The sequence below is a fragment of the Cebidichthys violaceus genome, unplaced genomic scaffold, assembly GCF_023349555.1.
Source record: "Cebidichthys violaceus isolate CVI_PGR_0920_01 unplaced genomic scaffold, fCebVio1.0.p SCAF_62, whole genome shotgun sequence".
Classification (NCBI taxonomy): Eukaryota; Metazoa; Chordata; class Actinopteri; order Perciformes; family Stichaeidae; genus Cebidichthys; species Cebidichthys violaceus.
This window is the reverse complement of record NW_027176839.1, coordinates 15,506-28,379: the sequence shown is the minus strand read 5'-3', so window position 1 is coordinate 28,379 and position 12,874 is coordinate 15,506. Positions and strand designations below refer to the sequence as shown.

Here is a 12,874-nt window from a genome sequence, read left to right as displayed (position 1 = left end):
TAACAAGTTGTGCTAATGTTATCATCCACACTCTAAAAAAGGTTGCATGTTGACTGCCATGTTTTGTATGTATTAATATACATTTTATAACCATTGTTCTGTCTTTTCTAATGCAACTAAAATGTGTATGTGTTAGATATTTATATTATATAAATAATATATTCAAATTAAATAAAAATAGAATTAAGCTAATTTTAATGTGTCTTTTATAATTGTTAAAATATGAGATTTGCATGATTCAAGTTTAAGTTATTAGTAGTACTTGTACAAAATGAATATTGCTACTCTGAACACTGAGTACTTGAACCATACAGTAGTTCCATAGGTAGCTGAAGAATTCCAAATTAACTTAAGTAGTCAAAATACAGTAGGCTAGCCTTGTGGTAACATTACTACTTCGTATGCCTAGTAGTATTAGTATTAGCCTAGCAGCAGTAGTGGCAGTAGTAGTTGTAGTATTAGCATTAGCATTAGTTTTTGGTCCAGCTGAATTTGGGAATATGTATCAGAACTTGAGTTTCAACATTGATGTTGGTCTCTTTGAAAGCTTGATCATCAAAAAGCTTGGAGGGATTTTTGATTCCCGTCTCATATTCCAGTCTCATATCAAGGATATTACCAACTAGACTCAATTTTATTTTATTAAAAAAAAAAAACACACCTGAGTGTCAATATACCCTGGAGAAACCAACTTTGACTACTGGAGTACACACACTTGATTGCAATGAAGTCCAAGACTTGTTGAGATGCTGCAGGAAAGGCCCATCACTTGTTTGCACTTCACAACATCACCACCAGAGAGCACTCTGGTCATTTAAAAAAATCCACCCATCTGCAGTAAGCCTGAGCTGCCTGTAGTGGGATGTCACGCATCAGGTATATCACAACAAATCATTTGGTCTCATCAGGAGTCTTTAAGTCATGTAAAAAATAATTTGACACTGGAGATAACACATTTTTAAACTCAAAAGTAGACTACGTGGCCTTTAGAGATGGGCTGATATTGCTGCTGGATGGCGGAGCATTGGAAAGACAACTGGCTTGCGTGACAGAACCACTGTGGAAAAATGTGACTCTATTGACTACACACAAAACACAACAATGTAAATTATGAGGCTGATGGAGTCCTGCCAGGGACAGTGCAGTCTGTTCCACGCTGCTGGTCTGACCTTGATGATCAGACCGCTGATTTTCCAATTCCCCTGCAGGCAAAGATCCATATCACATCCCTGCTGTGGAACCGGGTCAAATCCAGCTTCAAATGTGACAGATATCAGTCTACTGTCTCAGTCTTAATTCTAAAGACGTTTGATCTCACTTAGAGATCAATTGAGATCCAATTATTGATCAAGGGGTGACCCCGACTACTCAACTGTTCACTAAATCGATCTAAGGAGCCTAACTCGATTACAAATCTCAGTCTAATCGTCGCAGTGACGGGAAAATGTGGTGATGAAACAAAGGATAATTCATCATTCATTAATAACAAATGGCTATTTGTATCTATTGTCAGAGCACTCACAGAAGAATGTAACACTATCAGAGTACGAGATATATTTAGGAGTGAGGATACTGTCAGCTATGGGAAAGAATACAAAGTTTGGTTCCAGTTATATTTGCTGGTTTAGTTATTGTAATAAAAAATATAAACTATCATTTTATTCCAAAAGTTCCAAATTCCAAAAGAAAGCAAGGGCAGTAGGCTAAATATTAAAGCCTTGGTGGGCAGAAGTGGATGAACCTGGTTGTGCCTGCCATGGACTCAGTAAAACAAATGCACCCTGATCATTTAGCACTACAACTTGCATTCTATTGGTCTGGACTCTCCGGCGCTGAGCTCTCCTCTTACCGCTTGAGCTTCCGACTGCAGGTAGAAGGCTGCAGCAAAGTCAAATCTGGTTCTGTCCGCAGTGGGCTGGTTGCTGCTGGAGGCCCCGCTTGAGTCTGAGGTGAAGGAATTCCTAATAATAACTTTATAAAAAATAATATATCTTCTTGCTGATGGTGGTCTATATTTATTAAGGTCACATAGAGGCATCAGTATTAATTCAAAACTGTTTCATAACTACAGTAGTTCAAAATTCCTCACAGTAACTTTAAATAAGTGCATTTACTTGAATGCAGTTTTCCACCACTGCAGCTTGGTGGCTTCATTTATAACATGCACAATCATAAATATAAATTTTCTACAAACCCAACATGCATTGTGCATTGCAATACAGAGCGACAAGAATATAGAGGGAAAAGACAAACTTAATGGAAGATGAGGTGTAAAGACTATTCTACATCAAGCACTCTCCATTCCCCATTAGGATCCAGTGAAACTCCCCTATAACAGCATTTTATTTTGCATGGGGACACTGCAATCGGGTTGTAAATATGTAAAAACACACATGCTGCATGCAGAGAGCCATCTTTGTTGTATTTCTTTCTTCTGTCATGCTCCTGAACCAGCCCTTCAATCTCTGCAACAAATCTTCCCCTTTGGTATTAGCTTTTCAAATGTTTAAAAGTCTGCATATTTATAAAGTCTTTGAGCCATTCTCGGACTGTTTTGTCTCCATTCCTTATCTTCTGTGCAATCATTCCTCTATAATCAAAACAGAATATGTGATGTTTTCTTCATATTTTCACCAGAGCTTGAAAATGAAGGCTTGAGCTGCATTAGCCTATACACACGGCAGCTATTTGTTGACCCCATGTGGTGCTACACAAACTGGAGCATGGGGGATGATGCCTGTACTGCATTCCATCCTACTGCGACAATCAGCGGCCCTGTACTTCAATGCAAAAGTTTTAACCTTATGATTCCATAAGTATTGCAGCGTCTGCATGCTAAAAATGGAGTGACTGTTGGTCCAATTCCTGCATCCCCCCCCCCCCCCGCCCCTTCCCTTCTCTTCTCTGTTGTTGTTGTCACATATTCTCAAAAAAAATAGATCTACTTTGTGTTTTCCCCATTCTTCTTAGCAGCTTTCTATGTTATCTGCCATGGACATACTGTAATACACAAGAACCTAGTGCTGAGTTAACTCATCCACATGACTGATTTCTCCTACTGACAGACCGGTTTGAACCAGCCTGAAGCTGAAACTAGCCGAGCTCTCGGTTCCACACCCAAGCTACCACAGTAAGCACCATTAAACTTCCCTGAGCTCATAGAATTTCCAGTTGAAGGACTTCCTCTTAATCTGTCTGGCTTTGTTTCATTATGCAACACTGATGCATGCTACTACATATGGGTTCTTTTGTTATTCAATGTTAAAAAGATACACATCATATAATTCTTGCATTTGAGCAATTGGTTTTGTTGTGCTGCCCAGAAGCTGCGATCGGCTGGCAGGAACAGTCTCTTAAAACTAACCCCAATGACGAGAAGTGTTTTTTTTTCCTTCTTTACAAGTAATGTTTTCCTCTGTGTCTCAGCAGCAGTCTAATTGTGTTACTGAAAGTGTTTCAGACTGTCAGTCACACCTTTTAAAAAGGGACGAGTCCGTTTCATGGCTCCCATGTGTCTGATTTGGGTTAAACAATGTGGAGGCAGGTGCCAAAAAGTACCTTTCATGTAATTTGAATAAACGAGCGATGGCGCTCCTGAACGACTTCTGCAGCAGGCCTTTACAGGCCCTGGGATCTATGCTGCATTTCACTTTTGCTGCTGGTTGTACTAACGTTACAAACAAACTGTTCTTCAGCAATCAGCCCACTCCGAACGACACCGCTGCAAGCAGCATTACTGCGAGCCTGTTTCCGAGAGCGCACAGGCTCTGAGCGGCCATGTTCCATACGGGCACTGGATCAGAAGGGCAAAACTAGTCCAAAACTGTTCTATCTGAAGAAAATCAGTTTGGTCTTTGTTTTTATTCAACACTTTCAGCCAATATTATCAGAAATAGCTAATTTTGTGAAATACAGTTATTTGCTTACTTGTAAATAATTGATATCACTCTTTTATGTGAGAGTGGTATCCATTGTATCCAATTCTTGACAAGAATGTGAGCATATTTTCCAAAAAGTCAAACTGTTCCTTTATTTTAACACCTGTCTCTGGAAGATGTGGCCTAAGAATACCTATACTGGAACTAGGTAATATTGTGCAACCCATACATTTCTGTTAGCATCATCTTCATTGAGTGTTTAAGTAAAAAGCAATACAAACCCAAGACTTGACACACGAGTACACTCAGCGTGACATTTCCTTTCAAACGGTGTATTGTCTCAGATATGTCAAGAGTCCTTCCACAGATGACTTGTTCCTCCCTTCGGACTCTCTAAAATGACCTCGCCACGATGAACAATGGGCCTACTTTCAACAGGCTCCAGCACTTTCCTTTACACGGCGCTGGACCAAACCCCATCAATTGATGTGCTTCTCTGTCGTACTGCTTTATGCGGGGTCAGCATATTTGACCATCTCACATCCGTCCATTTATGTAGCCGTTGACGAGCACGAGACTGTGGTTGTGCTGGAAATCTCCCCGTGTCTGTGTGAATTCGCCAACTATAACACAGATAGATTTGATGAATAAATGGAGCATAAAGGTCAGGGTGAAGAGGTTAAAATGTTACTTACAGTTTAGTTTGTTCATTTCAACTATGTGATTTACAAACCAAACTGTGTGTGAGAAATTGTGCGTGGAAAAAACGCCTAATTCGGGAATATCAAATGCAACATCATTATACTGTCACCACTTCCAGATCACCCAGGCTCCATTGAGACTGTTTCTGCCTTAAGTATAACAGGATGTTACACTGAGTCACTGCTTGTTTGTTGGCGCAGTGTTATGGTGACCCAGTCAAACTCGCAGTATCCTCCCTGCATCTCCACTTCCAGCCACTAACTCTCTTGTTGCCCCCACTGTATTGCCATGGAGACAGTAAGATATCTGAGCCCCTGCTAAGCTGTCACCAGCGGCGCGTCTAGGGTTTCCTCACACATGGGTGGAGAACCCTTCAGCTCGTGATAAACAGAAACTGTAGCCGTTTTGGTCTCCATGCCGATCTGAGGTATGGAATGTGGAAATAGTACTTGAACCTTAACCGTCAAGCCTGTGCAAGATTGTTACCACGTTTTAGCATATATCACCAAATTAAAATACACACTGCACTTAGTTCTATTTTACATGTTGCAGCAAATTAGTTCAGACCAGGAGAGCTTAAAAATAAGATGTAGAGTCTGCGGCCACACGGCCCTGTACTTCAGCATATTGGCACTTTAAGGAAAATGCTAATGTAAGCATGCTATCATTCTCACGGCAATAATGCTCATATATGATGTATGTTGACTAACTATGTTCCTATGTTGAGGATTCGTCCCTTCCTGACTGACGAGACGGCGCAGGTTCTCATCCAGGCTCTTGTCATCTCCCGCCTGGACTACTGCAACTCTCTACTTGCCGGAGCCCCGGCGTCGGCCATCAGACCTCTGGAGCTTGTCCAGAAAGCCGTAGCTCGCCTGGTGTTCAATTGCCCCAAGTTCTCCCACACAACTTCCTTTCTCCGTTCTCTACACTGGCTACCTGTAAGAGCTCGCATCCAGTTTTAGACTCTGGTGCTAGCCTACAGGGCAGTGAAAGGAACAGCTCCTTCCTATCTCCAGGCCATGGTCAAGCCTTACACCCCCGCCCGACCACTTCGCTCTGCTGCCTCGGGGCGATTGGTTGCCCCATCGCTCAGAGGTCCTGGCGGCCGATCGACCCGGTCACGGCTGTTTTCTGTCCTGGCCCCACAGTGGTGGAATGAACTTCCCACTGACGTCAGGACAGCAGAGTCGCTGCCCATCTTTCGGCGCAGGCTGAAAACCCACCTCTTCAGGAAGTGCTACCCTGAGCCTTCCACTCAGCACTTATTGTATTCATACTAGCTTGTTGCACTTATTGTATTCGTATTACTTATAGCACTAACTGTTTTTCTTGTTTCTGCACTGTACTTTGGCTCTGAGTTATGCTCTGCTTCATGCTCTTAGATGCTTGTTTGGAAAAGGAAATGTACTTATGACTTCTGGTGACTAGTAGTTCTTTTGATTACCAATGTTGAATGCACTTATTGTAAGTCGCTTTGGATAAAAGCGTCTGCTAAATGAATGTAATGTAATGTAATGTAATGTAATGTAATATATACAAGGTTCACCATCTCGAATGCTGGCCCAAGATAAAAAATGAAACGTCATTAGAATCTAGTCTGAGGGAACATATGAAGCAAATTCTATGGCAATGTGTCCAATAGTAGGATTCCTCCTGTGAGGAATATTAATGTCAGTACAAAAATGTTGTGAAAAGTCACTTGCTTAGTTGCCAAGTTATTTCACTGATGAAGTAGAAACCTTGACCTACTAATGGCGCAAGCGGAAATTCTGATGATCGTGTCATCAAAATCCTCTTCTGGGGAATATGAATGTCTGTATAAACAGTTTTTGTCCAATGGTTGTTGAGATATTTTAGTCAGCACCAGAGTGGTGGACCGACCGATTGCATTGACATTCATGAACACAGTTAGTGTTGATGTTATGAAGGAATTATCTCCATACAGGAACAGTAATCATGTAGAACAATGAGAATTGTGTAAGACAACAAAAAGCTCTCCAACCACCTTGTAAACCAGTGACCTTAACATGATGCACCTGATCCAGTGGGGCCTGGACATGGAGGCACAGGTCATGATCCTGACTGGGGAACATCGCCTGAACATAAGTACAGTAGATTTGCCCTTGGGCCCCTGTGGTGCAGTCAGCTGTGAACTAAGCAACAGTAGCCTGATTTAGCCGGTTTCAGTGTAATGGATCCTTGCCCCTGGTGGGTTCAGCATTCAGGCAGAGGTAAGAGGAAACATGAACTCCACTTCAGGGGGTGCAAGTGTTACAGTTGGATCTATTGTGGATCTGATGCTGCTCACGGTGAGAACATGTACTACTCCAACCCAACCCATTTAAAAATGTGGTGATTCCAATGAAGCCTTTGCGAAGGTTTCAAAACAATTAGCACATTTTCATTGCATTCTATGCATTCTCTAACAAATGAGCTACATTACATTACATTACAGTCATTTAGCAGACGCTTTTAGCCAAAGCGACTTACAATAAGTGCATTCAACATTGGTAATCAAAAGAACTACTAGTCACCAGAAGTCATAAGTACATTTCCTTTTCCAAACAAGCATCTAAGAGCATGAAGCAGAGCATAACTCAGAGCCAAAGTACAGTGCAGAAACAAGAAAAACAGTTAGTGCTATAAGTAATACGAATACAATAAGTGCAACAAGCTAGTATGAATACAACAAGTGCTAAGTGGAAGGCTCAGGGTAGCACTTCCTGAAGAGGCTAGACATAAAACACAACATAAGAATATTTTTGAGGCAGCTGTATAACTGTATGTATGTTAAACTTTTTAAAAGTTTGTCTGATATTTAAATAGTAACAATTTCTATGGCAAGCTGGGTTTATAGTCTGCTTGCAGTGTGTCACAATGTACTTCAAGTAAACCCAGTGCACCTTCTTCTGGGAAATCTGATCCTGATTAGCATTTTGCAAGGTCCGGTTTTTAATTGGCTCAAACTTGGCCCCCTTCTCACAAAATGCCCTTAATTAATAATACAAGAAATTCTGTTAAAATACTTGACACCCACAGTGCCTCCAGGACCTGTATTTTCCCCAAATGACCTTCCCTTCATGTGCCAATGCTACACAAACAGCTTGCCAAACAGACACGCTGGGTGTCTGCTGCCAGCAACAGATTCCTGGTAGGTCAGATATATACTGAATGAATGAAGACACGCATTCTCTCACTGCAACCACAAAGCCTGCGGTCACTCATTATTCATCGTTATTAGCAGTGCATGTAGTCACTCACTAAGATGCCATGAGTCATTTGCTTCTGTTTACTGGTATCGAACGTTGTAACAGCTGTTGTTTGTGTCCTCGTTATTCCTCCAGCGCAGTTTTTTTTTTTAGTTTATTTATACTGTGTTTAACTGGAATAGGTAAGTTGGACCAGTAGATTTATTTACCATAAAGCGAATCAGTGTTTCTCATAATCCTAATGAGGGCATATCAAGGGAGCACTGTACGACATTCAGAGCATGAATATAGCAGCAAGCAACTCTCTGCTATGTAAAGATATAGTTGAGTGATGATGACCTGAGCAGAGATTGAAGTCTCTCTCCCTCTGTGTGCGTTGTTATCAGAGCTTCTCCTTGCTTTGTTGACATAGCCTTTAGTGCATGACTGTGTGCGTGCCATATTTGATTGCTCAGGGCTGCTCTCACATTGCAGTTACAGCTGATAATGCCATAAGCTTAGCACCCACCCTCCAGTTCCTCCTCTGGTGATCACCCTCAGACCTGTCAACTCGTGTGCCCGAGTGATATATCTGGCCTCTGTCCCCCGAAACAATAAAACAAGACTCACAGGGGGTTGCTGAACCAATCCAGTTACTTCCATAATTTTGACCCAGAAGAGAGTGGCAGCTAACTCGAGGCAAGAAAGTGAATAAACATAGTTCCCAAGATGTCCATCTGTTCCTTTAAGCACACAGTAGAATGAGACACAGTGCCATTCGCCATCCATTTATCTATTTTCAAGGTAGACACTGTCGTTTTGACCCCAGGGCTATTCTGCTGTCATGTGATTTATTTTGAAAAGCAGTACCAGGATTTGTTGATTTATGACGTTGAGGCACCGCAATGACTTTCTGAGAACACCAGTGTTAATGCTTGTTAGAATAAAAATAGATAAAGATAAAGCATAAAGAAAAAACAGTTCAGGGAACTGTTGTGAATTACTTATTTACTATGTCTAACAGGACTTCCATTATTGATAGAAAATATTGTCTCAATGATCAATGTAAGGTTCCATATCAAACAGCTGTAAAGCTATTTATGTCTGACTAACTGGTGCATAACACAATCTCCCTGCTGTGTCCCACATTGTGGGGTTATGATACGTGAAATCAATCTGAAGCATTTCAAAATCCATTCTTGATTTGAAACTTAAAAGATTTTTTGAACTGAGACAGAGTAAGACCTTCCTGTAGCTCAAGACATTCAAACACCTGTGCCTTCAGAGACATAGACTATTTATTGCCTCACGTACGGTACAACCATAAACAAAGACGACGACGAGGTAATCACAGCCAAGTTAATCTAGATGGATAACGCTGAACATGTTACACATTGACTGTGTTACATCATCAATAGGACTCCTAAAACTTGTCTCAACATGCTGCCTCCTTTTCTTATCTGTGACCTGGACTCTATTTAAGGGACATTTGGGAGTGTGGTTATGTCATTAAAGCCAGATGCATGCATGCACAAGGATCCTTAACTTTAAGGGTACATGAGGAAGTAAATATACTGTCTCACGAGAGGCAATTCCGCCCCATGGGGTGGGGGGGATGACATAACTTTGTCCCCCGGGTAAATTTAGTGTGTTATGATAAGCATGAGTGCTTGGTGTGGACTGGAGAATAGGGTCAGCGGCTCAAGGTCCCAGTTTTCGTCTACCCGCTGAAGCCTCATTGTGTGTTGCCTGTCTCTCATGCAGCAGGGACGACTTTGGGGTCATAAATATGCGCTTTCCACTAGCCGACACTTTAATTTCTTTGTGTCTCTCCAGTTATATCTGCCATGCCAGCTCAAAAGAGATGGGTATCTTTGGCGACACATTGTTCTGACGCTGTCAGTGAGGAACTGGGTATTGTTTCACCGCAGACTCAGCTAGGATCCAATGCTTTAATGCTCGACTCAGCATTTAAAGCAAATGCCACATGCCGAGCATATGGACTTCATTGTGCAGACTTCTGGGGGGAAACGATACACTTCCTGCGTCACTTATGGCCATTACCCCTGACTTTGACTTTTTTTTCTCATATAAGGGACTGGGCTGTTGTCACACTCGTAGAAGGGTCAGCTTTTCTTTTTTAGGAAGGCATGAGCGTTACACCAGCATGAGACTGACACTTGTTTATCACAAAGAGTTGCCTCTCGAGGGGGAACGCCTTGCAGCCTTATCAACGCAGATCAGCTGGACTGCATGGGCCACGGTTCAACTCCACTTGTAAACAGAACTCACTAACCTTCCATGTCAAAGCCAGAATGCAAACCATTTATTTTTGGCACTGCTCACTGGAAAAGGGCCGTCTGTAGCAGTTTGGGGAATGGTAGAAAAACACACACTACATGACAAAAAAACTCAAAACTCAAGTTGATTACAAAGTAAATGTCACATCAAAAACACTATTTGAAAATAGCATATATAACATAGTTTATAACATGTAGCCTACATTTATGTCACAGCTCCAGCCGGTGTAAATGTCCCAACAGGAAAGGAATATAAATAGAGAGCAGATTCACAATTTTATTGGTCATATTGATACTCAGATGAGCTGAGACAGCATGCCTTGATTGTCACTTTGGTGTTACGCACATGTTAGGTCCCTGGTAATAACATCCTGATATACAAATATACCACATATCGCATACATGATATGTGCATGTCTTCTTTCTATTGATTGCAAAGTAGAACAGTTGTGGAATGTAACTAAGTACTTTATAATGCTTTATACTTCCACTCTGATAATGTCCTTTTTCACTCAACTGATTTGGACAGTCACTACTTTATAGATGAACAAAATGCTCAATGAGTGTATTAAGATGTTTAGATTGAACCACCCAAAAGTAAATATATAGTAGGCCTATAGCGCCAACCGAGCCCAACTGCTACAGTAAAGGTATTTCTTCTCCATAAAGTGTTAATCATTGAAGTACATTTTGTTGATACATGTATTTTACGTACATTTTAATGCCAGACTTGTGTCGCCTAATGTAGTGCGTGCACACTGTGATAGTTCTACTTTTACTTCAGTTTTTATTGATATATAGTTGAGCAAAGAGCTTTTTTTTTAAGCCAACAAAATAAACATTTTTTTTCAATATTGCATTTTCAATAGTGAAGTGAAACTACTCCTAATGTTTTAGTGACCGCTGGCAATGGCCGCGGTGCAATACATGGCGCGTTATATCACAGTGTTCTATAATATCTCTGTGTGCTTATTTGTTTACTTCAGGGACAGGAAGGCTTATTTGCACATCGGTTTCATCAGTCAGACTGCCGCGCGCGTAAAACGTAAAAGGGGGGGGGGGGGGGGGGCGCAGAGTCCCTGTCTGCCTTCAGAGACTGCTGATGTCACAGCTGTCCCGGCAGAACGAAACCTCCCACCGCTCCTATAAATACTCTGAGGCTCAGCGCTCCGGCGCACACTCACTCCCTCGCTCACTCACTCAAGCCTTAAGCCCCTCCGGCCGCAGAGTGCGCATCCCTAACGGCTCCTCCGTGTCGAGTTGCGGGGCCACGATCCGAGCGGAGAAAAAAGCCACACAGAGTCTCCAACTGGAGAAAACGAAGACGGAGATGTCGTCCTACGTCTCCTCCGAGTGCCGCCGCGTCAGCCCCTCCGTCCGCGGCAACAAGTTCGACACGGCGCACCGCAAGAAGGCCGTCGCCAACATCTTCGAGAACGTCAACCAGGACGCGCTCATGAGGCTCTTCCAGAAAACGGGTGACGTGAAGGCGGAGGAGAGAGTGAGGAGCATCTTCTCCTACACGCTGGACCCGGAGGAGACGGCCCGGGCCCTGATGGCTCTGAAGCAGCGGAAGAAGGATAAGTTCCTCCAGATCGCGGGCATGGTCCGGCAGCTGCTCAAGATGCGTTGACTGTGTTTTAACAGTTCTTTATTATTTTTTTGGTCGTGTCTCTCTCTCTCTCTATCTCTCGGCTCATGTCTGAGTCGAATGTGAAAAGAAACGCTCCCGATATCACTGGGTCTTCGCCGAGAGCGGGTCCCACCTTTTCGCATGGAAAATGAGCGGAGGAGAGTACCGCCGGCCTCCCGGAGAGGGGGCAACACGTAGCGGCTGTCGCCTCAATGGACGGTACAGAGGTGACAGCGGAGAGTCCCCCTCCCGGAGCGGATGGAGGAACTGATCGGGAACACGGAAGGGCATGTACGTCCTTTCACTGAGACTTGATTTCTATTGATGCATTCCTGTGGATGCCTGACTGTGAAGCAGCCCCCGTGTACGAGGTGCACGTCGCCGCGTCCGATGGCGGTGCACAGCTGCAATCTGAGACTTTATGGTGCCGAAGAATCCGCCTACACGAATGCCTGAACACATGCCTTGTCTCTCAGCTTCACTTTGTTATATGAAAAGGACTCGTTGGTGTTCACTAATGTGTTATTGTCACACGATGATTTGCATTCATGATGTGTTCCTTTGTACATTTTCTAAATAAATTATTTAATTGTTTATAAAATGTGATACCTGGTTTGTCCTTTTTATTTTACATTATTGGTCATGGCGTCAGGTCATTTCATGTTAAGATCCTCCTGTTTTTATTATATAAGCCGAGGCTGAATTCTTATAGGTGCATTTACAGTGGCGTTGACCTTTTGGATCAGGCGCAAACTGTGAGGATGGACTGCAGGAGCAAACAAAGGAAGAAAAAGAAGCCCATCTTCAGGAACCCTCAGAAAATAATATATGACTGCAGTGTAGGCTTACATCATCAAGGTGAAAATATCTTTCTAATTACTTGTTATGAAATTACTTATCAACATGATGTTTTGACATGAAACCTGTCCAACAACCTTTTTGGCAGTCATAAACAAAACACTAAGGTCAAACAACCCACAATTGCCACAGCAATACAAATGGAGTTAGTCTTGACCTGTGATATTTGGTGTAGAGGAAAATATTGCACAGAAGTGTAACAGCTATTGTGCTGAGTCGTGTGATCAAGGAGTAGATCCATTTCAAGTAAAAACATAAATAAAATAGGCATACGATGAGCACATTTCTGCCTGTGTTGTCAGGCAATCTGAT

General features: G+C 42.5%; 1 protein-coding gene across 1 annotated transcript; it reads left to right on the top strand.

Moving 5' to 3' along the window:
* The first annotated feature begins 11,254 nt into the window (after positions 1-11,254).
* Positions 11,255-12,310, top strand: LOC137890144 (transcriptional and immune response regulator-like). Its single transcript, XM_068734267.1, has one exon. It carries the CDS (start codon positions 11,402-11,404, stop codon positions 11,702-11,704), a length of 303 nt encoding a protein of 100 aa, XP_068590368.1. The 5' UTR covers positions 11,255-11,401; the 3' UTR covers positions 11,705-12,310.
* The last annotated feature ends 564 nt before the right edge of the window (positions 12,311-12,874 follow it).

Coding starts and splice junctions, on each gene's coding strand:
- LOC137890144 (XM_068734267.1), top strand. CDS start 11,402: ATGTCGTCCTACGTCTCCTCCGAGTGCCGCCGCGTCAGCCCCTCCGTC.